The sequence below is a fragment of the Dinoponera quadriceps genome, unplaced genomic scaffold, assembly GCF_001313825.1.
Source record: "Dinoponera quadriceps isolate SergipeBrazil2010 unplaced genomic scaffold, ASM131382v1 scaffold880, whole genome shotgun sequence".
In the NCBI taxonomy this organism is placed as follows: Eukaryota; Metazoa; Arthropoda; class Insecta; order Hymenoptera; family Formicidae; genus Dinoponera; species Dinoponera quadriceps.
Window position 1 is genome coordinate 240,654 of NW_014555113.1, and position 26,875 is coordinate 267,528.

The following is a 26,875-nucleotide window of genomic DNA, read 5'->3' on the forward strand; positions in this document are numbered from 1 at the left end:
AACAACGCGAAAAAGGGAAAAAAAAGGTAATAGTCGCACGTGATCGGACAAAGTGCGGACAAAGCGGACTTCGGATTCTCCATTAAGGATGAACTTGACAAAGGAAACGTCCTTCGTCGCACTCTCGATCTTGCTGGCCCGTATCGCGCGCTTCTGCTCTCCCCGAGCGATGTCGCGGCGATTAAATTAATTAAATTAAATGACACCGCCTAAATTGGGATCCTCCGGGTTGGAGGAGGAGGAGGAGCACGTCTTTCCAGTCGCTCTCATATTCCGAAAGTGAGAAAGAGAGAGAAAGAGAGAGACTTTTATCTCGTCGGGGCGCGACGTCGAGGTCAACGGCCCTTTGCTGTTTATTCGACCTCATACGAGCTGCGAATCACGTATCAAACGCGTGACACGACACATATATACAGGCCTGTAGTTACGCGGTCTTCGCGCGAGATATAGCGCGGATCGATCGCGGGGAGCGAATTGATAGCGTGATCTAATCATCGCGCGTTCTTCTCGTCATTTCCAACGGAATAATCGAGCGACGCCACGCTGACTCGTGCAAACTTTGCTCTGAGGAGCTCGAGGGAGCAGTTTCCACATTGCGCTTCGCTTCCGAATTAATTAATGTTCCATCGTGCGTAAACACGATGAGAAAATACGGCCGCGAGAGGCGCAATAGCCGATTGAACGGTCAACGAGAATGCGTTGTTGTTTTGAGGTTTGACTCGTCCGTCAAACTATTTTCTTCTTGGAATTTTCTTGGAAATTATAACGCTCTGTTCCGCTCCCTCCCGCAGATCCGTGACAAAGCACGTTCTGGCGGTTTATTAATAACGAATTTAGTACTCGAGTCTAATCTCGTTAAGACTAACCTGATGACTTAATGGTAATATGTTTTGTCTGGCGTTGCGAGCCAATGTAGACTGATTTATCCTTAGGTACATACTGATTATATGCTTTTATCTTGCGGATTTAGACATTATATTTCGGCCTCACTCTTTGCGTACATACTCGATTTTCATTCATTCTATCTCAGCTGTACTTCGCACTTAGTTCACGCGATAAAGTCATTTATTACTATTATTATTATTGTTATTGTTATATTGACGGGACTGTCTACATGTGAATAAAGTTAGAAAACGATTGGCCACTTGGAAGCTGAGATATTCGCAACTAATGACACTTTACACGTATTTTTATTTTTTCTACATTTTTACATGTATTCCTTGAGGCTAAAGTCCTTTTTTTAATTTCTATTTTCAGTTTCTTCTAAACCACGTTTAGAATTTTAACGAAAAACTACTGTAACATTAAGGGCTAATAGCAGAGACACTAAGTAAAATTTCAGAATTATTGACCATTTTGTTTTGAAAATATAATCATAGGAAAGTTAAAATTTACAATAATACTCGCGATATATGTTCACGGAAAAAGTGATAAATTCAATTAAATAATTACTCCAATATTGTAATATACACTGAGCTTCAATGAAGCTTCCAAATTTATTAGATCAAATCCTCCCTAATCTCTAACTCTTTCGCTAATGCCTTTGATCATCTTTTAATCACATTTGGATATAAAGTGAAATGATACAATATGATATATTAAGCGATTAAAGTAAGATTATAGCCGAATAATCGAATCGTAACATAAATTTTTAAAATACACGTCCAGACGCGTTGCGACCGGTTAAGAAGAAAAATTAGATAAAAAAAGTTACATGAGAAAAATCGATCGGATTAACAAATTAGAAAGAGTTCCGGTCTGGTTGATTGTAAAGACTGAAATTGTAAAGTATCGAAACTTAGAAGATGCTAATCGGCAGTCTTGACGCACAACGTGAATAGGATTATTGATCTGTTATTTGGCGCGTAACAAAACATTTGATTGAAAGTGTCAAATATTAATTAATCGATTCCCCTGTTGTGGTTCGTTTCCTAATTCCGTCAGCGAGCTCTTTCCTGCAGTGAACGCATCTCACGAATTTAACGCATCGGACAGGCTGCGTCCATTGCAATGCAAACAATCGGATTTCGCCGTAACTTCGACGTCATCTCGCTCTTTGCTACGTTCATCAAATTGTTATGTTATTTTGTGTTTTTTTCTACCGTTCGTACGACGAGATTCTACTCTATTCATAGTCGCATCTTATATATATAAGACCGTCTTAAGTTTATCTTCAAATGATGTATGACTCATTTCATTGGCGACGAAACATCTGAAGATGAACTTGAGACGGTCTTATATAAGATCTGACTACAAATATAGATATAGTCCATGGTATCCGTTTGGAATACGATTAGGGTTAAAGAGACTCAAGCTCACGTCAGCACACGGTCCCAATCGATTCTCTCCGCATTATTCGTTGATGCCTCTCGACGGACGGAGCCGCTTGTTATTGCCACAACAGATAACGAATGAAGTATTTGCGCACGATTAGAACCCATGTACTTGTCACTGGGCGATATCTCCGGCCAGCTGCCTCGCTTTCTGGACAACGCTCTCCCCCTCTCCCTTTCTCTCTCTCTCTCTCTAGGATGAGTCACGAGATTCGATAAGAGATTAATGAAGATCCGCTTTCTCGTGACTAATCGCGTCACGAGTCCCGTGACGCGATAATCACGCTCGTAAGGCAGGAACAACACGTCCGATAGTTTCAGAAATAATTCACGCTCGCTCGTTTTCCGGCGGGCTGTGACGTTATCGGAGCCTCGCCGGATACTTGCGCAACCATTTGCCGGGCATTTGACGGCGCGTCACTTGGCGATTTTCGCGGCGCTCGTCCGGCAAATAGAAATGTAAAAGGATCAAGAAGGAAGGCGAGCCGCGATCGAGCCGCTTGAAATCCGTCCAGAGACGATTTCGAGAGCGCGGCTTCCCGAGTGCTCGTCGTCTCGATATCCGGCGGTCGCGATACGGAAGGTTTTCCTCGTCCGGACGACGTTGTGTAATTTAATTAAAGCTCCGTCTCTCCCTGCTCGGTGCCTCGTCTCGCGACGCCTGCTGCTGCACACGTTGTTATTGAAATATCTGAGAATAGAACGCGCGTCGAGCGTGCATATAGTTCGCGGCCGGCGGGCGAATTTAGCGTTCCGTTAATTCCTTGGGCAAATTTCGGATGGACACGCGGGATTAGCACGAGGATCAGGACTCCGGACTGTCACATTTCGCGGATAAACGCAAGCCTGATTACGACGGCGATGCGGATCTCGGGCTTCTACCTGTCGCACCTGTCGCTCTCACACACCGTGCTACGCGTCCCGCGAAATGTGTGCTGAAGTTCCAGGTGACGCGGGTCCGATAAGGCGAGACCTAGTACTGGTATGGACAAATGAAAACAAACTAATCATTCCGCTGCAAAGGATATCGAGATATCGCCGATGAGTGTGTCGCGACAGAGCTCGCCTTCCTCCGCGTATTCTCGCGCGGAGAAAACAATTTCGCTGGGACAGGAATATTAATTTGTTTGCTATGCCAAGTGAATTTTGTCGCAACAACGCTTTGCTACTTAACAGCAGAATTCTTTTCTTCGTGTAACAAATCTTTTCGCTGTCATTATATCAACAAACAATTTACTATTCCAGCAAAATGATTTTCTCCGTGCATCGCGAACATTTTCTCTTTCACCCGTGACCCGATTTTAATTCCACGATTCGTGGATTACGTCAGCGATAGTCAAACTGGATCCCCGGACTTTCCTTATTTTTTAAGGAAAAACGGCTTTTCTCGGAATACAATTAATTTCTCCGCAGCGTTGGAAACACTCGACACCTTGTGGCGGCACAATTGGGTCGCCACTTCGGCTTGACAGCAATTATACGGTGCTTCTGTAATTGTCTCAACTAATTGAGGAACGTACCTCGCGATGATCGAAAAAATCTCCCTCCTTCCGCGCGCGTAAGCGCGTCACTAACAGCGCGAAATCGAGTGAGAAAGAAAGAAATCTAAAGAAATAACAAAGGGGGAACAAGGCCGACGAGCCTCTAACGCCGTATTGACGCTAACAGTTAATTAAATCGAATTATCGAATCACCTGTTAAATCACGGCGAAAAATGGCCTTTTCCTCACCGCGATCCGCAGCATCTGTGGCTCACATCCAGCGGTAGCCGCAACGGTCGCAACAGCGAAAAGGCCACAGTGGAAATTCACCGATACGAGTTGACCGTGCGCAATTCGCCGCGTCAATATCGACCGAATTATTTATGGACGGGTAATTGAACATTGACGGACTTCTGAAACCCGGCCGGCTGATCGGAACGGATCGACCGTGCGGATCGGGATTGCCTTAAAGATTTGTGCCGGGTTAAATTAAATTGACACGCAATCGCGCGCGAGCATGTGTGCACGCACACGCATACGCGCCTATTCTCAGTATACAGCGTGTCCCGAAACCAATCGCCGTTTCGACCAATGTGAAATCAAACTTTCCTTCGTCGAGTTTAGAACGATTGGCAATTTCGACTTCTTCCGGGCCGGCAATTCGCGCGGAATCGCAAACAGATGAAGCCAAGTTTATATTTTTTCTAATTTCTAAGTGGATTCTAATACATTGAGAGAAAGAAGTACTTGAAAATTTGTGGAATATGAAGCTTATTTCACAGAATATTACAGAAAGCTTGTCGACTCGAAAATTCACTTCTGCGGAATACGCTTTATATTGCACGAATAAATTCAAGTACTTTCCTTTCGGTATACGTAGACTGGACGTTTGATCGTCGAAAAAAAGAAATGTCTGGTATGAAAGATGATAAGATTCGACATGAAATTCGCCGGAGAATCTACTATTCGCGAAGGATGACGGGTCCGCAGGACATCGCGTATCGTTCGTCGCTCCTCGGATCGAAATAGAAGCGAATCGTTTATTCTCGCGACGCGACGACATACGGCAGACGGTCGGCCATTCTTCTCTCGGTAAATACCGTATCTTTAGCGGCGCGTAGTTAATGAGAACGTGTCCAAAATCAGATAACACGGGGGAAAATTACTCGGGCAAACAAGTGCGCACCGGCAATAAATTTTGGTAACGGTAACTGCAATGTTAAATAAAGAAATGCGCCTGTGATGCGTAGAATCAGACGGCGCGTTAAATTCGACGGCAAATTCAACCTGTTATTAATCGAAACACTTCCGCTCTCTTCCGATCCTCGTCAGCCAGCTCTCTCGGCTTCGTTATTTGCGCGGTGTCTTCGATGAAAAAAGAAAAAAAAATTATACACTCGCGTGCTCGTAATTATGACATTTCGCTGCTCCGCAATTAATAGCAATATATCGTCGCGATAAGATAAAGCGAAAGCGTTCGTGTGTTGCGCGACCGGTTTCTCATTTTTATGGTTTCGATCAATAATCGAAAAAAAATAGAAAAGAAGTCGACTCTAGGATATAGGAGAAGGTGCAAGCGTATCTTAATTATTAATACGAATACGGTATGCACGAAGTGACATGCGTAATCAAATTCCGCCGATGAGCCGAGAAAAATGACAAACACTAATGAGAAGCCAATGAGCGTTACGCAACAACGTTACTGAATACCACCAAAACAAGTAAGCTAATTGGTCTGTGATTATGCACGGCTTATTTCAGCTGAAGTAAATTATTCCCGCTTCAGGTATTTTTAGAGAAGAAGTTCGATATGAGCTCTTAACTGGCTGTAGTAATTAATTTTATCGGGAAACGGCCGTCACGAGTTTTTTACATCGTGATACGTAACGGTATGCGTTTTATAAATCTCAATTACGTAGAAATAACGTGTGATCTGCATTATCCACGATGAAGATAAGTCGTCTTCATCGGATGTAACGAAGTCAAATTCGATCGGAAAGTCGTGCCAAACTGTTCGACGAACTCAATACGTGGAGCGATCGTTGTTTCATTTCAAATTATCATTCCCACCGCTCTCGTATTCCCACCTCCGTGTCGAATTTTAACGACCGTTTCTACCCAACCTTCGGGAAAAAGCTCGAATTGACGCGACGATGTCCGAATTACGAGAGCTCACTGCGCATCCTCTCTCTCTCTTCCTCTTTCTCTTTCTCTTTTTCTCTCCCTCCGTTCTTTCCCTCCCGTCGCTAATTAATCGGCCGAAGCGAGGGAGCGCGCGCGCGCGCGCCATTAGCCGCCATCATCAATTAATCGCGCTGATCAATCTCGTTAACGGGACGCGCGAATAATACGACAAAAAGTATAGAAATTAACATGTGCACGTGAGTCACAGCGGAACATATGCCCATCCGCACACAGCCTCGTTATCACCCGTTGCGAGACAAATAAGCCAAATGAAACCAGAGGAAAGCGCGTGTTTCCAGAGCGGTAGACTACATGTACCCGGTGTCCCTTCGATCACGTCGAAGTACCGCTTGGGTGGGGGATGTCGCGCGGATTTCTCGCGGGAACGGACGTTAACGCGGTTGGAATGAGTTAACGTCGAATCGACGGACACTTCGCGTCGTCGGATGGCGTTAATATGCGACGCCTATTAAATAACGAAGTATCGACCGGCTGCATTGCAAATTCAAGCGTGCTATTTTCACACGTGTGAATATCTAAAAATAACACGTTTGAATGTGACACAAAGCTCTCTTTACACGTTCCTTGCCGTCATTTGCAACGTTTAATCGTGTTGAATTTTAAGCACACGTCTAATTCAATGTTAAGGGGCGCGGATTAAAACGATGAGAAATGTGGAAGAAAAGTCTCAGCTAAAAATAGACACACTTGGGATGAAAGAAGTGAAAATTTCGATAGCCGCTGCTACTCTGAAAGAAACTCAAGCGGCGAGGCGACGTCAAACAACATTCTAATGACGTCTTATTAAAGACGTCATTTAGACGTTAATTAAGACATCACTTTGCTACCCAGGGAAAAATGTGTCGCATTCAAATAAATATTTGCCGAGGAATATTGGAGTAATTATTTTACTTGGACTTAAAGGTACCACTTTTTTCTCTCGATGTGCTACATTCAAGTAATATTTACTTAATTACTCCAGCGCCTCCTTAGTAAATATTCATTTTGAATGCGGCACTTTACTCTTCCAGTGTATAATACCGAAACCTGATTCCGTTACTCTATCGCGCCGGTCTCTCACGTGACTCGAAAGGAAAACACGGAAAGTGCCGAGCCGCTCGGCTCGGTGGAATAAAAACTTACTTTCATCGTACGACCTTGACCGACGACGATTCTGGCATTATGGTAAGCGGTCGGCATCGATACATCGACGTGCCGACGTAATGGCTTACGAAACGCGCGATGGCCGCGATGCGTGGCCGTCGCGCCTCCCGAAGAAGACTCTTTCTCTCTCTCTCTCCCTCTCTCCCATCTTTTTTCTCTCGATAAGCAAAGAAATTAAATGTTCGAACGGTAAAACGCTAATGTATCACATCCGATTAGGCGAGGCGGTCTCGCTTCGACCGGGATCAAAGCAGAACCGAATAAAGCAGTTAGATTATAATTCATGTGCAACGGTGCTCCAACGACGCACACAAACGATACGCTCACGAGGACGGTCGATCGTACATGCGAGTGAATTGAAATTAGCCACCGTTCATTTGTCGCTTTCGGCGTCCCCTAAATTATCGTACATATCCGCACCTGCCTCACACAGAACGGTGCCGGTAATTTCTAATTCAACTTGCGTCAGCGAGATGATATTTACGCGCTACCTGTGTGATTAAGTTAAAAACTCCCGCGACGTAAGAAACTCGTAATGCTGATCTTCGATAAAAAAAATAACGTCGCGTCTTTGGGTAACGATTTATCTCGAGGCATCTCGTGTCTTTTCCCGCATTTTTCTAAGAATGCTAAACCGACCAACCGGACGGGCCGGAGATTATAAATCTGAACGTAATTATCGATCGTAATTGCCGACTTATCGCGAGAAAACTCGCGTTTCGCTGGTTACGAACATTGTTGTCGCGAGTGCCCCGAGTTATTTCGCGTTTGGGCTCAATGTTCAAGACGAGACCGGACATTGGACAATGATGAAAACAAGCCGGTCAACAAGGCGTCGAAAGCGTATTGAAACGAGCGAACAAGCGCGCTCGACCGTTACGTAAACGCAAATCGACGGAGGCCTGCTCGTCGAGCTCGCCGGCGCACCGTTAGAGACGAGGCACGCATCCTATTGTTTTCCAGCCACCGGGTACATAGCGGCACTAATTCGATTTTATTGACGCGCGTGCTCGCGAGAACGCTCACGCGACGCGCTTCTCGCCTCGTGCACGTGACTACCACGTGGTGCGAGCATGTGCTGCATCCGAGCGGCCGAGTAAAAATGCCACGCGTAGCTCGCGGTTTCGCGACCGACGCGAAACGCTGCGCGAACGAGGGACTGCTCGAAACACGTGTTGCACGCACCGTTCTCGTACGCGTACAGCCGGCCACGTATGCGTAAAGTGTAAGGAAAAGAAAGAAAAAAAGAACCCTGAGGTTAAGAACACTTTTAAGTGTATAATGGTAAAAAAAAACATGAAACTAGCAAGTTTTACATATTGCTTTGAATTTACAACGTTTAAGTTCTTAATAAGAGAAAGAGAGAGAGAGAGAGAGAGAGAAGCGTTAATGATTTTGTTTACACCGCAACGTTAATCCGATGTAGTAACTATCGTAGTTAGCGAACTCTCGCATTTAATTGGAGTATATTTTTAAACCTAAAAGGATACACCATCAGATGCAAGAGTTCACTAACTACGGCTGTTGCTAAACCGGACTAACGTTGTCATATAAACGTAGTCATTAAAAAAGTAAGAATTGGCTGAATATTACGATTATCCTTTGCTATCTTGTCGCTGATACGCGGAGATATAAGTTGCGTTAGAACGTTAGCGAAAAACCGGTCGTTCGAAATTTTTGTAACAAAGGAAAGAGAAAGAGAGAGTTGCTGCCTTTGTGTCGTACAAATGTCAAATCAACCGTCCTTGATCCGGCGAATAATTCAAAATATTCCGGAATTGAGGCGTGAAACAAAGCGTTCACATCGCGCCCCCGTTTCACAGGAAACTTGCGACGAAACTTTCAATTTGTCTGGCCACGATGAGAAAACATCATTCTCGAGAAGCCAAGAGCCGCAGTAACGTTTATCTACTACGAGCCAAGGCGACTTTTGCGCTTTTATCTTACACCGGTTGGCAACGCATCATCGTGTGATGCATTGGCAACGTGTTGACAAACAGCACGACGCATCGGCTCCTGCGGTTCGAGGGAATTCGCGCTTGTTCATCACGGAGTCGCAACGTCAACGGAGAGCGATGAGACGAAGAGCACGCGCGCGTTTAAAATCACTATCGTTCAACGACCGGGTCGGCCTTTGCAAACATTGCATAATCACCTGCTTAATTCCGCTCGCGAAAGGAATGCGGCTCGCAACGCAGTGGCGCCGAGCAAGGTGCCGGTAGTTAAATGAGTATACGCGGTTCACGAAGCCGAGATAAGAGAAATGAGCCACCGGCCTTGACATTTCGTTCTCGTTTGAAGGATCCTTGCAAAGTTACCGTTGCTCCGAGGAGACAATCGCGTGTCTGTAAGGCGTTTGCGCTTCGGAAATTACCCGTGTTTCAGTAATCATTATTTTCGCGACGATGATTTCGTTCTCTTCAGATTATTTCTGAGTGAATAATCGCGTCGAGAGTCGTCGATCTCTCCCCGAAGTGTCAAAATGACAGAACGTCCTTCTCAGTCTTCACTTTTCAACTCGCCCCGTCTCCGACTAACTGCATAATCGCAGACCTGCACGTCTTTACCGATGATGATAAAGAAGATATGTAATTGTGACGATCTTTCTTTCTCTCTCTCTCTCTCTGTCTTTTTATCTCTGATAATACGTGCGGTAACTTCTTTCAAGTGCACTCGATTGTATCTCGAAAGGTCATCCCGTATCGACTATATCGTGCACTTGCGATTTCATGCATTGCGGTCGCCGCAACAGCAGACGGGAAAAAACGGCGACAGAAAGACGGAAATAATTAAATTGTAGTCCAATCAATAGGTATGGAGAGATGACAAAATTCCAACCCGAAAACAAAAAATAGGATCGTATAGGAAAAAAAATTCTAAAAAACATTTCTATTTCATGAAACTCGAACGCAATTGGCGAAATTGGCGAAAAAAATTCGCAAAGTTTGAAAAAACGGTTTTCCGAAGATAGAAAAAAAACTATAACTCCGATAAAAAAAAGTACATGACATAGTTGTAGGTAATAAAAAGACCTTTCAATTAATTTTTTGTAAGTCTCGATCAAGATGTAAATTATCGAGATATATCGAAAAAACCGTCGAAAATAGCATTTTTTCTTTTCGCTATGTCTTTTTTAATTTTATATATATCCTCTCGATACTTGGTGGAAATATAGTTCGTAGCAAGTAGAATAAGTACAAATTTCGAATTTTGAAAAATAATCTTTAGTTTTCGAGATATTTTATTTTGCGAAAAAAGGCGTTCTCGAAAATTGGCCACTCTTGCTCTAGGGCTGATCGTAAAGTAACGATCTTGAGCTTATTTTTTTCTCAAAGACTTGTACTTTCATGCTATTTTACGTTTATAACGATTTTTTTATTTTTTAATACTAAAAAATGACTTTAAAAATTTTGTTTTTTTTCAATCACGTTTTTTTGCTATATTTTGTTCAATTTTTATTTTATTGAATTGGCTCTAGCCCAAATCGATTGCTGGCATTTTTTAACGAATTAAAAAAAAAATTGATCTACGATCATTTGGAGCCGAGATAGTTTTTTTTTTTCTTTAAATTCCTCTATCCACAGTTTTCATCCTGCGGTATTGGCCTTGTAGGAGATTACTTTAAAAGTTATATTTTAAGAAAAAAATAATTTTTTTCATTTTGTTAATGATTAGCATTAATAATCAAGTGCGAAAGTTGAGCGCACGAGCGGGGCGCGCGCCTACTGCTGCGGACGAAGGAGTGGGGGTAGCCGAGCTCACCCGTCCCGATAAACCGAATTCTCTCGTTCGATATCGCTCGCACTCGAAAAATTTTTCATATCTTTACTCCTATTTGACGCACAAAAATCCTTTTGTACTTTTTTTGGGGTAGCTGAACGAGAGAAACATAAAAATGATAGTTTCAAACTCTTCATAAGCCAAATAGTCATAATAGTAATGTTATTTTCATAAACATTTTTATTTTTTATGTTTTTCGGTTTATTAATGTACATTTATCAAAAAAAATAAAATTATCGTCAATGATTATTTTCGTATCTTGGTAAATAATTATGTACAGTTCATGAATAAATGAATGAAGTGTATAAAGATAAGTTTTAATATCATTTAATATATATAATTCATTACAAAAATTATAGAGAGTAATTTTGGTTAAAAGAATACTTTAACAGTCTTGACGTTTATGTTATTTATTTTTAAAAAACTAACTTTCTCTACGATCTCTACGAAAATAAAAATTGAAAAAAATATAGCAAAAAAACGTGACCAAAAAAAAACAAAATTTTCAAAGTCATTTTTTAGTATTAAAAAATAAAAAAATCGTTATAAACGTAAAATAACATGAAAGTACAAGTCTTTGAGAAAAAAATAAGCCCAAGATCGTTACTTTACGATCAGCCCTAGAGTAAGAGTGGCCAATTTTCGAGAACGCCTTTTTTCGCAAAATAAAATATCTCGAAAACTAAAGATTATTTTTCAAAATTCGAAATTTGTACTTATTCTACTTGCTACGAACTATATTTCCATCAAGTATCGAGTGGATATATATAAAATTAAAAAAGACATAGCGAAAACAAAAAATGCTATTTTCGACGGTTTTTTCGATATATCTCGATAATTTACATCTCGATCGAGACTTACAAAAAATTAATTGAAAGGTCTTTTTATTACCTACAACTATGTCATGTACTTTTTTTTGATCGGAGTTATAGTTTTTTTTTATCTTCGGAAAACCGTTTTTTCAAACTTTGCAAATTTTTTTCGCCAATTTCGCCAATTGGATTCGAGTTTCATGAAATAGAAATGTTTTTTAGAATTTTTTTTCCTATACGATCCTATTTTTGTTTTCGGGTTGGAATTTTGTCACGTTTAACATAGGGGCTGCGACAGATTGATTAAACTATTGGGCGCTTTTCATTTAGGTCCAACGTCGCACCAACGTCATTTCGGCTTTAACCGAGACTCAAGACTCAAGACTTGATATCTGTTGCACAAAAGTGACACCTAAAAAGTGTTCAATTTAAAGCCCGTCCAATTAATTAATTGATAAAAAACCAATTTGTAAGGTGACTGAAGATAATAATATAATAAAGTCGCAAACTGATAATGATAATGCACTGAAAAGAATATTATCGTCGCTCGATCCGACTCTGTGCAAAGTTAATAAAACACGCCAGGAATATACACACACACACACATATATATATATATATATATATTGGCCGAGCCCCAGGAAAGAGCGGAATTACAATTTCGCAGCCGATGCGTCGCACGGACCTGCACTTTCGCAGATCGGCTTTTCGACTCGACGGATCTTACCTCGATCAGGAGTCGTCGGTGTGCGCGATCAACGCCGTCCTCGTTGTCATCCTCGTCTCTGTCTTCATCGTTTCGTCCTTGTGCCGTGCGTATTATTCGGCTATGTCCGAGGAACTTGGAACGTTGCGCGACAGCCAGCCGCCTTCTTCGTGGTGCGACATCGCCAGCCTGTTTCCGGTAACTACTGCGCGTTACCTGCGGAATGGTCCGGATGTGAGATGTTTCCTTTAAGCGGGAAACAATGACAGTGTTGTCAACACGAAGCTGTTCGACGATAGTGCTGAAAAAAAAAAACAACGTTTCGCAAAATGTTATCCTGTGTAACGTTATGGCGAATTTGAAATTCGACATTACGCGAAATACGACGTCACCGTGGAAAATACCCAGAGTGTTTTCCCAAACGCTTTCACAGTGTTCAAAAAAACATCACATCCCGTCAGGATGACAATTGCGAAATCATTCGTAAAAAGTACTAGGCGAGACGAATTTCTAAAGAGTGTCTTGATGACGTCTGAGGGACGTTCTATTTCTTCAGATATCTGCCGGAGGTCTTTAACGAGTCTTTCGGAAATTTACTCCGACCTGGGGACCGGAAGCGTTCGAAAACTACGCATGTTTCGAAATATCGATCGAATGTTTCTCTATTGTTGAGTCAAGTTTGTCTTCGGTGTAAAAGTTACTCGAGTGACGTATTTGACGGCGTTCGCGTGTTGCGTCTGTCAACGTGAAATCGTTCTTGGCTTGGAAATTACCGAGTGTCGTGTGTATAATATGATAAATGCATCGTCATACCGTACCTTCCTGCCGAAAACAGAAGAATGGAGGGACAAGGTTAACGCGAGACGGGAGTGACTTGTGTCGTCCTCGGTGGGCGGCTCGCGAATTACAACGGAAGAAAACTGCGCGCAGTTGATAAAGCAGATTACCATCTTTTTGTTCCCGCGAAATCTTGTTCGAATCCCAGATGACATGAAGTCTAAAATCGGGGCATGAGATGTCTTTTAGGTGTCTTACTTGCAGCTCAAACAATATAAACGTTTAAAAAGACATCGTAGAGACGTCTCTGAAATATCGACGATTTCTGGGACGTCTCTAGGATGTCTTTTGGACATTTGTGTTGTGTTGGAGACGTCTTACATTCCGATTTTAGATGTCATGTTGTCTGGGATTGCATGAAGATTTATTTATATTAAATCGCGTTGAAAGGAGAAATTAAAACATTTTTGCGTAATTAACTTATACAGGGTGTAACCAAAATATGGGTTGTTATTTATAGAACTGATTCTAATAATTAAAATAATAAAAACAAAAAGCTATAAATATATGTCGGAAAAATTGACTTTCTGAAGCAAAAATTTTAAAGTTTCAAAGAAAGGCCCGTTTTTCTTCCAATTTTCTCGCAGAATTTTTCGTTTTTCTCTTTTTCACGGAAGAAGGTAAATTTGGTTTTCATCAAACACGCATGAATTTTTGCATCCTTAGGACGGAAACCGAGAAAATCCGCGGAAAAATGGTGAAGAAACGTGTTTCTTCCGTGACTTTGAACCTGAAGTAACAATCGACTTACATATCGCTCAATTAATGAATTAACTTAAGCGAGAATCACTGGGACAACCCGGATATCACACGTGCGTTCGAGCGAATTTGTTACATTATTTTTAGAATAGGAATCGAACCCTTGAATGAAAGTGTGTCACGTTTCTGTCGACGCACAGGTGTCGTCGGGTCACGGGAACGCAATAATCTGTGCAAATGCGGCACGTGTCTTCATCAGAGGCTTCGATCAACCGGTATGGCTGGATAATTGGATTAAAATCGCATTGAGAGATTAGCTTTTAAGGTCGACACAACCGGCCGAGTCGCGACTTGGTCACTCATTGTTGAAACGTGCGCCGCGAATGATGGATTTTACTCACACAAGGGTCTACCAGATCCTCTCGTCGATTTTGGAGCCGCTCGAATCCGAAATGACGGCCGACGACAATAACGTTACCGCAGACGAGGACGAGCGCGAGTGAGCCGGAGGCTTCAAACGTTACCTTTAATCAAGTCATTTCCAGAAAAGTCCGAACCAAAGTCATTTAAATTCAAAACATCGCCGGACAAATTGATAAATGTTTCACCTTCCGAATATCTTTTGAAATTGGAACTCGGTCTCGCGGGCGAGTGAATTGTCGAGTAAAAACCGAAGAAATATCGTTTCCCAATCGCAAGATGAAGTGCTTGAAACGCCGCTTCGTAACGTCGCCGGACGAATCGCGGCCCGGCAAGAACGTGCTGGACGCTTTCAGGGATGTAGAGTGCAGTGGGGAGTCGCGGGTGAAGAAAATTCGCGTAAGTCTCGGAAGCAGGAAAGGAAATAGAAGCGATTCCGGCTTCCTCGCCGAGAGAATCGCGCGTGATCCAGCGGAAATGCGCGAAAACAGGGCGTTGTTTCCTCCCCCGTGCTCCATTCTGTTCCTTTCTTCGCAGCGCGACAAGAATGAAAACGAAGCGCCTGTCGACTCGGTTTCTGCAGACCGAAATGCGAATTACTACGCCGATTGCGACACCTCGGTGTGGTTGAGGAGTTGCGAGCAGGAGGTGGTCGAACCGCTCGCCGGCGAGCTCACCGGCAACATCCCCGAGTGGTTGAAAGGCACTCTGTTGAGAAACGGGCCGGGTAATCTGAAAGTGGGCGAACACACCTTTCAGCATCTGTTCGACAGCTCGGCTCTGGTGCACAGGTGCGTCACGAAAGCACACAGGCAGAAAAAGTCAGAATTCCCGCAGAGAAGAAATGCTAGATTTAAGTGAATAATTACTTCAATATTTCCTAGAAAATTTTCACTCGGACGACGTGAATATTACCTTACACAGAGAAGAAGGTTCCTTCAGATTTAGCATTTCTCTTCATTTGACCAAAATTCGTTTCATAGAAACAACATATACTTTATTACGAAATATTATTCGTCTGAGTGAACATTTTACCGTCCCATTCGAGGAAACTCTGTTGTTTGACTGAAGAACGCTATTATTTGAAATGATATCTTTTAAACGGGAAATTCAGTTACACCAGGGGAATTGTTCTACTCGTGTATGAAAGGATAGGAGAAATTCGGTGAAAACGATGATCGATCCGCAGGTTCGCAATTTCGGATGGAAAAGTGACTTACCAGCGACGTTTCGTTCAGACCGAGGTGTACAAGAAGAACATGGCCGCTCAGAGGATAGTCGTGACCGAATTCGGCACCAGAGCCACGCCGGATCCCTGCCAGAGTATCTTCCACAGGTAAAGACGTTATTGAAATAAGAAGAAAATGCATTCTATAGGAGATAAATAATACACTCGTGACTTGATGTCGTTTCAATTTCAGGATAGCCGCGGTATTCAATCCAGGAGACATCTCGGACAATTCCATGATCTCGGTGTACCCTTTCGGTGACGAGTATTACACGTTCACGGAAGCGCCGATGATGCACAGAATCGACCCGAAGACACTGGAGACTATAGGCAGGGTAAACATTCGAATTCTTTTCTTTTTTACTTCGATTCCTCGCTCGATTCGCGTCTAAATCGATTTTTTCGTCTCAGCCGATTCCATGAACCAGTCTTCCCACATTCATACATTGAGAAAAAAATACTGAAAAATTTACTTGTGAGATATAAAGTTTATTTCACGGAAGTAAAGCTTATTTCTTTCCAAAACGAACTTTATATTCCACAAATGAATTTTTAGGTATTTCTTCTTCTGTGTGCTGTACTTAATATGAATATGTACCTGTAGACGTTTGTCGTCGGTAGAATAAACAATCTTCGTAACGTTTCCGCAGGTGGATGTGTCGAAATACGTAAATATCGTGAATCACACATCGCATCCTCACGTCATGGCCGACGGTACGGTGTACAACGTAGGAATGAGCGTGACGCCGTTCGGACCTCGATACAACGTCGTGTGCTTTTATCCTAGTCGTGTGACCGTTGGTGAGACACTTCTTCGCGGCAATATTCTCCCATCGGCGACAAATATCCGATTAACTTGAACTAAAATAACGATTAAGCACCATAAAAGAAAGAAAAAAAAAACAGGCGACTCCTCGAACGAAATCTTACAATATAATGTGATAATTATTCTCACTATCATGCCGTTTTCGCAGACGAATTTGGCGAAGAGAAGGAACTCTCCATGTTCGATCAAGCGACGATCGTAGCCAGCGTGCCGTGCAGGTGGATACTGAATCCATCGTACATGCACACCTTCGGCATCACCGAGAACTACTTCATAATCATAGAACAGCCGTTGGCCATCTCCATGGTCAACATGATGGTCACGCACTTTAAGCAAGAACCGATGCTCAACATCTTCAAATGGCACGAAAACGAAAACGTGAGGTCGACAACCTTGTGGCGAAATCGTCACTGACGATTTTCACCGATGTGAAATCATCAGCGATACGATGTTACTTTAACGTTTCCACTTGTTTTTCCATTATTTAGACGCTCATTCACGTGATATCGAGGGAAACGGGCGAAACGGCGAGGACGTTCGTCGCGGAGACGTTTTTCTTCCTACACGTGATCAACCAGTTCGAAACTCGCGACAAGGACTACGTCGTGTTGGACATATGCTGTTATCGGGACCCGAAGATGTTGGAGTGCATGTACATCGACTCGATGAAGGTACCCGCGCATCGCACGGAGAAAAATTCACAGGGACTGCACATTTTTTGTTGTCGTGGCGAGAAATAAATATACGGGGTGTTTCTTAATTACTGTCCGATGTCTTCGAGGTTGGATTTTTTTTACGAATGAAGTCATTTTACGAAGAAATGAACGCATGTTCATATGAACTTATCTTCATAAGATGACCTCAAGAATCAACTCGTAAACCTGAAAAATGAGTTTGATTGGATCTCTCGACAGCCAAAATGCGTTTGGTTATCCACCGTCAGGTAGATCCAACCAAACTCATTTTTCAGTGTAAAATATTGAATGGTACACCTGGTATATTTATTTATTCGCTACGACGGTGCAAAGTCTGCGTTCCCTCTGAATTATTTTTCTCCACAGAGTGAACGTTACGTGACGCTGATTCTCATCGCTCGCAGAACATGCACGAGAACCCCGATTACGCGAATATGTTTCGCGGCAGACCGTTGCGTTTCGTACTTCCGATGAGGCCACCGGCCGCCGACACACCGCCGGAACGCAACCTCGTCACGATCAGGACGGTGCATCAGAGTCTGGAGCTGTTTCGGAACGTCGACGACAAGTCGCCCGGCCACGACGCGGACAAACTCGACTTCGAATTCGTCAACGACTCGGACGTCGTCGTTTCCAGCGCCGACGACGTGAAGCGCAAATGGGACGAGCACAGGAACGCTCTGCGAAGGAAGCCGGCCGCTCACCTGTTCCCCGACGGCAGGATCTTCGTCAAGCCGGAGCTGCTCTGCGACCTGGGCTGCGAGACTCCGCGGGTGAACGCCGATTCCCACGTCGGCAGAGAGTATCGGTACTTCTACGCGATCTCAAGCGACGTAGACTTGGACAATCCGGCGAAGGTCGGTGTACATCCTGCCGACAGAGAATCAAGGACATCGTGTGAATGTGTAAAAAAAACTCCGTCTGTTTCATTACAGCTCATTAAAGTCGATACTTACCTGAAGACCAGGAAAGTATGGCAGGAGAAGAACGTGTTTCCCAGCGAGCCGATCTTCGTGGCAGATCCCCACGCGAAGGTAACGACGACCCACCGAACATGATGATGTATTAATGACGATTCTGACGTCATTAATACGTCATTAATAAGCGTTGCATTGAGGAGCGGAAGAAATTGAAGTAACTTCATTGTTTTGTTCCCATCGTCTAGAACGAAGACGACGGTGTGATCGTGAGCTCGCTCGTCTGGGGAGAGGAAAACGAGAGTCGAGTCGGCCTGCTGATCTTGGACGCCGTGACATTTACGGAAGTCGCAAGGGCAATCTTCGACGCACCAGGACCGGCGCCTAAGTGTCTGCACGGTTGGTTCACGCTGGATAAATAGTCGAACGCGGAGAAGAGAGAAAGTATCAAGTATAGTAACGTCGTTCGATTGAGACGATAGAAAGGTTGATTGCTTGGGTTCCCTTTTGAGAAGGGAGCGAATTTTTCATGTCGTGATATATAAGATCTTGCGAATTTCTCGGATCTTCGATCGATGATGTATCGAGGCATGCGATTGCTTTCATTAGTACCTCATGAAGCTCACGGAGCCTTTTTTTCAAGGCCAAATAGATAAGTGTACGTGATTATAATGTTATTGTAGGTATACGAAATATACAGTACCTGTGTATAGATTTAATTAGAATAAAGTGGCGTAACTGTGATCCTTATTATTGTATCCTGAAGGCATTTGATCTTTCGGTAGATTTGATCCCTAGCCATTATTTCAACAATCGAAAAATTTAATTTTTTTTTCACGTCGGCAGCAGTGTTCATTCTTAATTCTAGGAAACGTTAAATATCATCTCGACAGTTGAGCGCCGATAACAACATGGTGAGGAGGTCTTTTATTTTTTGGGATGCCGAATTCTTTCTTCGTAAATATTCGATTGTTCTTTAAGTTGTTAGATTTCATAATAAATGGATTAAAACTCCATAATGGAATGAAAAGTTGATTTTTTTTTAATACAAGCAGTAATTACAAGCAGAAATAAAACAGAATTTAACTAGCAGAGCGCGATAACAGATTTATTTGTTAACCTAATTAGATATAACTGGATTAACCTAATTAGATATAAATGGTGATCCGTTATCATGTTTTGCCAGCAAATCTTGTTTCAGCATCTGCTAGCAAACTGTCTAAATTGATAGCTGAGATAAATTGATAGATATTGCGCAGAATGTTTTGGTTGGTTCTTTATGATGGGTAATATTTGCTCCACATGCCTCGAATGAATCATAATCATTCTGGACGCAATGTTATCTTTACTTACTTATTATTCTTTACTTAATTATTCTATAATAATGTTGACTGATAAGTGTAACAAGACTAATACTTGTTATTTTATTTAACTTGTTCAATTCTACCAAAATCTTTAATAGAAATTGATTATGATTATTCACTATCTTTTATTAAAACTTGCTAATTAAAACATAGGGGTGACATGGCCCCCCGAATCAAGTCTTCCAGAATAGCTGAACCACTCCCGAGTTAACTGTCTCCGTTACATTGCCTTTCAGACGAATCGTATGTGTCTAATATTTTATCAGCCTGTTACGGGATCAATGATCAAGATATAGAATTATGGAAAGATTCCGAAGAGAAGAGTTAAAGAATTTGCAGTAAGAGAAACGAATTAGCGAATTATATACACTTCAAACTGTACAATAACTTCTATATATCATACGTTATTTTAATAATATATAAATTTCGTGTAAAAATTCCATTTAATTCTCGTATGTGTGTGTGTATGTACACTAAATGCGTATATGTTATATGTATAAAAAGTACAAAAATTACTATAATAGAAACAATTCGGTAACGAAAATCTTAAGAACATTATGGGTAAAAGCATTTTCATGTTAAGTACTACGTGCTTTATACAGTATCCGGCATAATAGCTTCATTTATTCAAGTCCAGTGATCATGAAACTTTTCGATCACGCGCAATCAATTTATATGTTCGTGCATCGTGATGTTGAGTATTCCAAGCGGCAGCATTATCTCGAGATAGTTTTGACAGTGACAGCTTTCAATATATAAAATAATATACATTCTTGTGCTAATTTAGAGTCAAATTAAGGAGAAGGAAGATAAATTACGATGGAGAGAGAAAATTTTAGCGGACCACAATGATATTGACCCTGCATTGTTAATTCCACAAAAGGAACAAATCCCAAAATCAGCAGGGAAAGTCTTCTCAGATACCGAGACTCGAAAGTCGCGGAAGGTTACTAGGCCTAATAATAAATGTCAAAGCTATTGTGCCGAGTGTTTACAACCTGTTGGAAAAGTTACAATCACAAGAATCGTATGAAATATTTGATTTCCTAGTGTGCACAGTTGCAGTTTCACTCTGCAGATGTTATTCGTGGTTTTTTCGGGTATATTTCTGTAGGAACAGCTGCCCGATTTGCCTCTTCCCGAGATCCGCTGCGTTTCCTTGCCTTTGGCGATATTTGTTTTAAACATTCCATATCGTTAAATACCACTTGTGCTCCGCCACCACTTGTTGGCAATATGTCACCCTGTGTGAAGAGAAATGGAAAACAATTTATGACGCTTCTCGATTGTTACTATAAAAATTATATAATGTGTGTGTGTGCATGCGTATATGTATCTTGTAACATATTTTACTATCAAACCTTGTATAATTTGGTTTCAAGTTCCCCATCTGTATCTTGCTCTTGCGCGACAAGACAATATTTGGATGCATCGTCAATTTCTTTCGGAGAAGTAAGTCGCGTTACGCTTCGTCTTCTCTTCATCAATGGCTGCAACACGGTGCCGAGTGGTACGAGTGCTCCAGGTCGATGATCAACCCACCTATCCGCACTTCGCGATCGTCTGTAGCGCGGATTCGAAACGGGTATGTTGTCCTGCATGCATACAAGAGAAAGCTCTCGTTATTATTTTCACTTTTCTTAACTTACATAATACGACTTCAGTTTACGATACTTCATAAAAAAATATAATTTAAATATAAATAACCTTCCGCGACTTTCGAGTCTCGGTATCTGAGAAGACTTTCCCCGCTGATTCTGGGACTTGTTCCTTTTGTGGAATTAACAATGCAGGATCAATATCATTGTCGTCCGCTAAAATTTGCTTCACCCATCGTAATTTATCTTCCTTCTCCTTCATTTGACTCTAAATAAGTACAAGAATGTATATTAATCTTTCAAGGCGCTGAAACTACAAATAAATTTTAAATACAGGATCAGAATAATTACTTGAAGGCGTTCACGCTGTTGACGCAGTTTTATTTCCAATTCTTTGTTCATCTTATCCGTTTCAGCTTGCATTTTAGTGTTATATTTTTGTTTTACTCTTTGCTTCTCCATCAAACGTTGATTCAATGCCAAATCGCGTTCTTTTATCTAGCAATCATCGTATAACAAATATCACATATCATACAATAAGTATCATATATCAAATATCATATATTTGAGTGGATAAATATAAGCACAATTAATTTACCTCTTGCTGTAAACTTCGTATCGTATCATTAGCGCCGTTTAATTTACACAGCAGAGTGTCGATTTGTGTTTCCGTTTTACAGAGATGTCCTTCTAATGCAGCTATCTAAAAATGTTTAATATACAAAATAATATCAGCATGTGTATTTTTATTTTCTTCGCGATATTATTAAAAAGATTTCCTTAATAGACAGATAAAAATTTACCTTTCTTTTCTGTTGTGAATTTGCAGCTTTCAGTGAAGCAGCTTCAACCTTTAAGTTTATATTCTCTTGCTCTACCGCCACCAACATTTTTCTAAAATCGTTTTCTGTGAATAAAATTAATATACATATTAGCATCTTATTTGAAACAATTGGAAAATTTATTCCTATGAAACTAAGTATCTCACGTTTTCTCATTAAATCTGCACGAAGTATATTGCGCTTATTAATACGTTGCTCCAGAAATTGTATCAAAGTAGGTATTACTTGATCATTATCCGGAGTAATGGTTTCCAATTCAGGGAATGGTCCGCCCAAACTGAAATATAATTAAATATTTCATCATATAATATACGATAAATTATCGAATTTCGAGAAATAAAACCAAGATTTCTTAAAATCACAGCTCTTCCTAAGTTATAACATACCTGTACACTAAACCTAAGTCAACTTCTAGATCGGCGGCTTCCGCTCGACCCTCTTTCTCCAATTTGCTTCTTGCTTCCTTGAATATCTGGAAAAAGAAAAATATGTCACTTTCTCTTCTCTCAGAAGAAACTGCCAAGAAAAATCAATCACAACTACTTGAGACTGTTACCTTATTAGCTTGTCTCCTGCCAGGAGTAAAACCAAGTTCCAATTTTGGAGCAGTAGGTCTTATAGTTTGCACTTCTTGGGTCATTTCCGCAAATTTCATAACTTGCTACAGACATATTAGAGGAATTAATATTGGTAGTTGCATCTCTTTTTTATAGAAAGATTTAAAATTTTCTTACGTACAATTGTCTCATCATAGTCGTCTGCCCTGGGATTTACACAAACTATCATTCTTACTTGTCCCTCGCCGTCGAAGTAGTTTTTAAACAAATGAGTGAGCTTAGAATCACGATAAGGTACCATCTTATTTGTACCTTGACTCTGATTCTCTCGCAAAATTTCCAGGCACGAGCGTAGAGTCATTAGAGAGTTATTGATATTACCTGAAAACGATTTGATGCTCGTATACGCAAATGCTTTCATAAATTTCACATATACGGCAGATAAAACGTCGTACCTGCTTCGCGCAAACGTTGACCGGTGTTCTTAGTGCGATTCGTTCGCTCACTACCTGCTAAATCAACTAGAGATAATTGACTTATGCACACGACTCGCTTATCCTGCATTACATGTTCGCCTTCGCAATCTAGAGGTGCCTGGAACATAAATGTAATTGCTCGTAAAAGATCTCTCTATCAAAGTTTGCCGCTCGGAATCAGTGTAAAACTGTAGATCCAATATTTAAGACCAAAAGAAATTCAAAGAATCGGTACCTGTACAAGTCGAATGGTAAAGACACTGTGAGATCTGCTTGATTCTGCATTTAATGCTGTGTGTGCCACCCGTCTTTTCCGTTGTCCACGTTGAAATATCTCGAAGGCTTCCTCCGCACTCTTCACTTCTATTTCGGTGACTGCATGTACATACATATTTTTGTTGCCATCCTCCCTGACTATTTTACTCTGCAGTGCTCTGCATTGAATGAGATAATTTAATATACAAAATATTTATCTTGTTAAAAAGTTTCTCTATAATGTATACTCACTTGGATCTAATGTCATCTTCATCCAACAGGTCGTATACGCTATTATTGTAGATTTCAACATATGTAACAAACACAGAATATGCATTATCTGAATCGATCGTCACAATTTGTGATTCATTCCGTTCGTGAGTTACTAATGGATTACTATCTCCATCACTGTCCACCTTGCGACTGTGAATTTTATGAATTAATAAATTATTATATAATCATATACAACCCCCTTATTATAAGAGATATTTACCTACTTTTACATATTAAATATAAACTTACTATTTTACAGACTTTCCACCTCTTTGTGTGAGACCTGCATGAAGCTCTTGCTGCCTCTCGAGCATAGCATCAGCTTCACTTTGCACATCAAAGCCATTTAACTTATCTGGCTTAAAGACAAATTTTTTTGTCTGATAATTTGCAATAGTATTAAAAATAACGTCTAAGCATCTAGGCATAATTCCACCATCTTGTGGTTCTCCAGTCATTGTGTATGTTTTTCCACTACCAGTTACACCATATGTGAATAGAAGACCGTTCCTTCCCTGAATAAGATTTTCAACAAGAGGAAGAGCAACCGTCTTGAATATTTCCTTTTGTGTTACATCAGGTATGAATATATGACTAAATGTTGTTTGTATTTCCTTGTTCATAGTCCTAAAATTAGTTGCTGATTCTGGCGGCGTTATGACTACTGTTGTGCTGGATGTAGGCCTCATGCATGACACATCTGACGACTGCATTGGCCGTAGACGACAATAAACCTGCACAGGATCCTTGGACAACATATTGGACCCTTTCGGTCGATTGATTGGCTTACGTGCTGGTGTTTTCGAACGTCTAAAATGTATAAATGAAAAATGTATTTATTTCGCAATGCAACAGTGCACATTTGTACCGAATTTTTGCATTTCGTAAAATACAGGAAAATATTCAAGGTCAAATATTCAAAATATTCAAGGGTATATTCAATGTCGTCGGTTGTTGATCGGTATCCCGCTTGAATAAACAAAACTAATTTTTACAATACTTACGCGGACTTCATTTTGATGCAAATCCAATTACTTTTCTATCAAACAAATTCGTGCCAGCGAAAATACTTCTCAAATTATAATGATTTATAACACCTCAATCGCCCGCAGCAGAAAGTCGTTGATCAGTTAAAAGTCAGTTGAAAGTCTTTCGAATCAAAACTCCATTCGATGCATTTTCAGCACTACCAACCTCGCCGACGTGAAATAAAGCTCGCGATACACGGTGCCCGTTTTCTTGCTGAATCGACGTTTAGTTCGAAAGTCTCCGTTACGAGCCGCCACTGTCTTAGTGCAGATTTGAGATCGTGTGCAATCAGCTGATGCTGCTTCAGCGATAAACATTGATAAATATGAAAAATAGTCCAAGTGGATAAAACGTGCTTTTGTGTCTAAAGAATTTCATGGGGAAAATATAGTGTACGTAACCAGTGGACAATTAATTTTATTTTTTCATAAAACAGTGTATTTTTTATATAAGTTATTTTTAAGTATAACAAAATTAAAAGTATGCACAGTGACCGTACAAAAAAATTTCTCTTGAATCAGTAACCGGTACTATCGCTATGGTCGAAGCAACTGGATGTGGTGAGTTGCAGCAGTTGGTTCAGGAGGAAGAATGCGAGGAACCACTCAGTAATGGAAGAGAAGCCACTCCTCCTTCAACACCAGCGAGATCTCATCGTCCAAGTAAAACTGAAGCACAAAACTCCAATGTATCGGTAGAATATTTTATCAATATGATAATGCACAGTCATCAGAAATATCTGCCTGCACGAATAACGACGATAAATAACGACGATATAGTTATCTGTTTAAGTAATATGTTTATAGCAACAAGTATTATGGGAAAGCAACACACAAATATCACCAATTATTAGCAAAGGTAGCTCTGGCCAAGCAACCAGTCAAGGTTCCATGGTTTCTGGTCGAGCTGCCAATACTTCAAGTCACACTTGCAACCAATCTCGATTGACGTATCTGAACGAAAAAGAGAAACAAAGGCCTAATCGGCCAGATCCACCGAGAATTGTCCGACAGCACAAAGGTAATTGGTATTCCACCTCAGGAAGATATATTAAGCGTATAATGTATTATTATGTTTTCTGTTTTCATTTTATGAGTACACACCAGCTCACACGTATATACATATATTTGCATATTTTCTTCATTGGTTGTGATTTTATAATTTTATTATATAAACCTAAACTCTGTAGTTATAATTTATATTTGAGTTCTTTGAGTTTTACTTTAAGTGCATGTTTTGTTTTGTTCTGGCATTGTTATGTAAAGCTATGGTGCCATGCAAACACCATTGCTTTTTGTCAGAGGTGCCTGATGTTCGTCATATGGAGCAAGCTTTGCTGCAATTATTGGAAGATTTTCACAGCGGTAATTTACGAGCGTTTGGTCGGTATACATAGGCTTGTCGGACAGATCTGCTGAATTGGTACGATTCTTAATCGGGCCGTTCATCATTTGTTAGGAAAGGATTGCAGCATGGAACAAATGACGGAAATACGAGAGCAGCAAGAGCGTTTGGCTAGGCTGCACTTTGAGCTAGGTCAGCGGCAGGAGGTAGCTGGAGACCAGTCAGGCCTTCGGCAATCCAGCGCCAATATGCGACATTTGCTTCAACGTCTCCAGCAATTGAGTTTCTGCATAGAGAAATTACATAGCAAATAATTGTCGCGCAATACATCATATATTGTTACAAGTTCTTATAATGGTACTTGCATTTATGACTATATAATATTTATACAGTTATAGTTTTTTGTTTTTCATAAAAAATATACCGATTATGCGAATATATAATGTGTAAAATATATATTTTACATTGCCCTACCTCGAGTTGTTACCTTACAGGCATGATTGTTATATATGAATGTATAATGTATGTTGAGAAATGTTAACATCACATCTTTCGTAAAGGAGTAATCTTTTGGTACGATTAATATTATTTTTAACGTGTGTATGTATATGCGCGTTTCATCAGATTATTCTAATAATTTATACGAGAATTACAGTAGAGAGAGATCACACGTTTCATCAAGTATATCATAACGATATGCGTTGCAAATGAATTGGTCTCGGTAAATACATTATATCTTACACATAAGTCTCATGTACATATATATATGTGTGTATATAATTAATATATAACTATTTATATAACGATATCACAAAAATAACATTTCTCGCTTGACTCGAGGAACATGTTATGATGCATTGTTTACGTTAAATCGAAAGGCAACAGGAAAGAGCTTGCGAAGCACGTATCTTCACAATGTTTTCTTTGTCGTTTAAGAGTTGCAACAGTCTCTGTATGTCCTCAGGTCTCGGAGAGCCGAACAATCCTAAAAGCAGCGCAGATGTAACTCTGGTTTGATGATTCTCCGATCTGGAGTATCCTCGGACGACGGCATT

At 40.9% G+C, this 26,875-nt stretch overlaps 3 protein-coding genes across 6 annotated transcripts; 2 read left to right on the forward strand and 1 right to left on the reverse strand.

Moving 5' to 3' along the window:
- The first annotated feature begins 12,408 nt into the window (after window positions 1-12,408).
- LOC106742995 (carotenoid isomerooxygenase) lies at window positions 12,409-18,840 on the forward strand. The gene is made up of 12 exons (XM_014616415.1): window positions 12,409-12,658; window positions 14,197-14,271; window positions 14,696-14,815; window positions 14,954-15,207; window positions 15,606-15,752; window positions 15,838-15,979; window positions 16,295-16,445; window positions 16,619-16,848; window positions 16,959-17,141; window positions 17,570-18,022; window positions 18,101-18,199; window positions 18,331-18,840. Exons 1-12 carry the CDS (start codon window positions 12,425-12,427, stop codon window positions 18,502-18,504), a joined length of 2,262 nt encoding a protein of 753 aa, XP_014471901.1. The 5' UTR covers window positions 12,409-12,424; the 3' UTR covers window positions 18,505-18,840.
- A 1,080-nt stretch (window positions 18,841-19,920) lies between these two features.
- LOC106743016 (kinesin-like protein KIF23) lies at window positions 19,921-24,638 on the reverse strand. The gene is made up of 15 exons (XM_014616468.1): window positions 24,452-24,638; window positions 23,697-24,257; window positions 23,427-23,597; window positions 23,155-23,353; window positions 22,899-23,037; window positions 22,625-22,824; window positions 22,443-22,547; window positions 22,273-22,358; window positions 22,033-22,163; window positions 21,848-21,951; window positions 21,643-21,747; window positions 21,396-21,542; window positions 21,154-21,312; window positions 20,808-21,041; window positions 19,921-20,690 (listed from the first exon to the last, which is right to left on the reverse strand). Exons 1-15 carry the CDS (start codon window positions 24,460-24,462, stop codon window positions 20,514-20,516), a joined length of 2,529 nt encoding a protein of 842 aa, XP_014471954.1. The 5' UTR covers window positions 24,463-24,638; the 3' UTR covers window positions 19,921-20,513.
- Window positions 24,639-24,732: 94 nt separating this feature from the next.
- Window positions 24,733-26,311, forward strand: LOC106743017. Of its 4 annotated transcripts, none has more exons than XM_014616473.1 (5): window positions 24,733-24,868; window positions 24,998-25,170; window positions 25,283-25,496; window positions 25,778-25,840; window positions 25,935-26,311. In XM_014616473.1, exons 2-5 carry the CDS (start codon window positions 25,015-25,017, stop codon window positions 26,132-26,134), a joined length of 633 nt encoding a protein of 210 aa, XP_014471959.1. In that variant the 5' UTR covers window positions 24,733-24,868; window positions 24,998-25,014; the 3' UTR covers window positions 26,135-26,311. The 4 variants fall into 4 exon arrangements, with proteins under 4 accessions (XP_014471959.1, XP_014471957.1, XP_014471958.1 ...); XM_014616471.1 differs by having other exon boundaries at window positions 25,742-25,840; window positions 25,935-26,309; XM_014616472.1 differs by having other exon boundaries at window positions 25,778-25,858; window positions 25,935-26,308.
- Window positions 26,312-26,875: the final 564 nt, after the last annotated feature.

What these genes read in the sequence shown, in the direction of transcription:
- LOC106742995 (XM_014616415.1), top strand. Translation starts at nt 12,425, where the DNA reads ATGCGTCGCACGGACCTGCACTTTCGCAGATCGGCTTTTCGACTCGAC. An exon ending in ACATCGCCAGCCTGTTTCCG is followed by an intron (nt 12,659 to 14,196) that starts GTAACTACTGCG and finishes GTCGACGCACAG; the next exon opens with GTGTCGTCGGGTCACGGGAA. An exon ending in TGTACATCGACTCGATGAAG is followed by an intron (nt 17,142 to 17,569) that starts GTACCCGCGCAT and finishes CATCGCTCGCAG; the next exon opens with AACATGCACGAGAACCCCGA.
- LOC106743016 (XM_014616468.1), bottom strand. An exon ending in ATTCACAACAGAAAAGAAAG is followed by an intron (nt 21,748 to 21,847) that starts GTAAATTTTTAT and finishes AAACATTTTTAG; the next exon opens with ATAGCTGCATTAGAAGGACA. An exon ending in AGACTCGAAAGTCGCGGAAG is followed by an intron (nt 21,042 to 21,153) that starts GTTATTTATATT and finishes GTATGCATGCAG; the next exon opens with GACAACATACCCGTTTCGAA.
- LOC106743017 (XM_014616470.1), top strand. Translation starts at nt 25,015, where the DNA reads ATGGTCGAAGCAACTGGATGTGGTGAGTTGCAGCAGTTGGTTCAGGAG. An exon ending in CACAAAACTCCAATGTATCG is followed by an intron (nt 25,171 to 25,282) that starts GTAGAATATTTT and finishes ATATGTTTATAG; the next exon opens with CAACAAGTATTATGGGAAAG. An exon ending in CGGTAATTTACGAGCGTTTG is followed by an intron (nt 25,859 to 25,934) that starts GTCGGTATACAT and finishes ATCATTTGTTAG; the next exon opens with GAAAGGATTGCAGCATGGAA.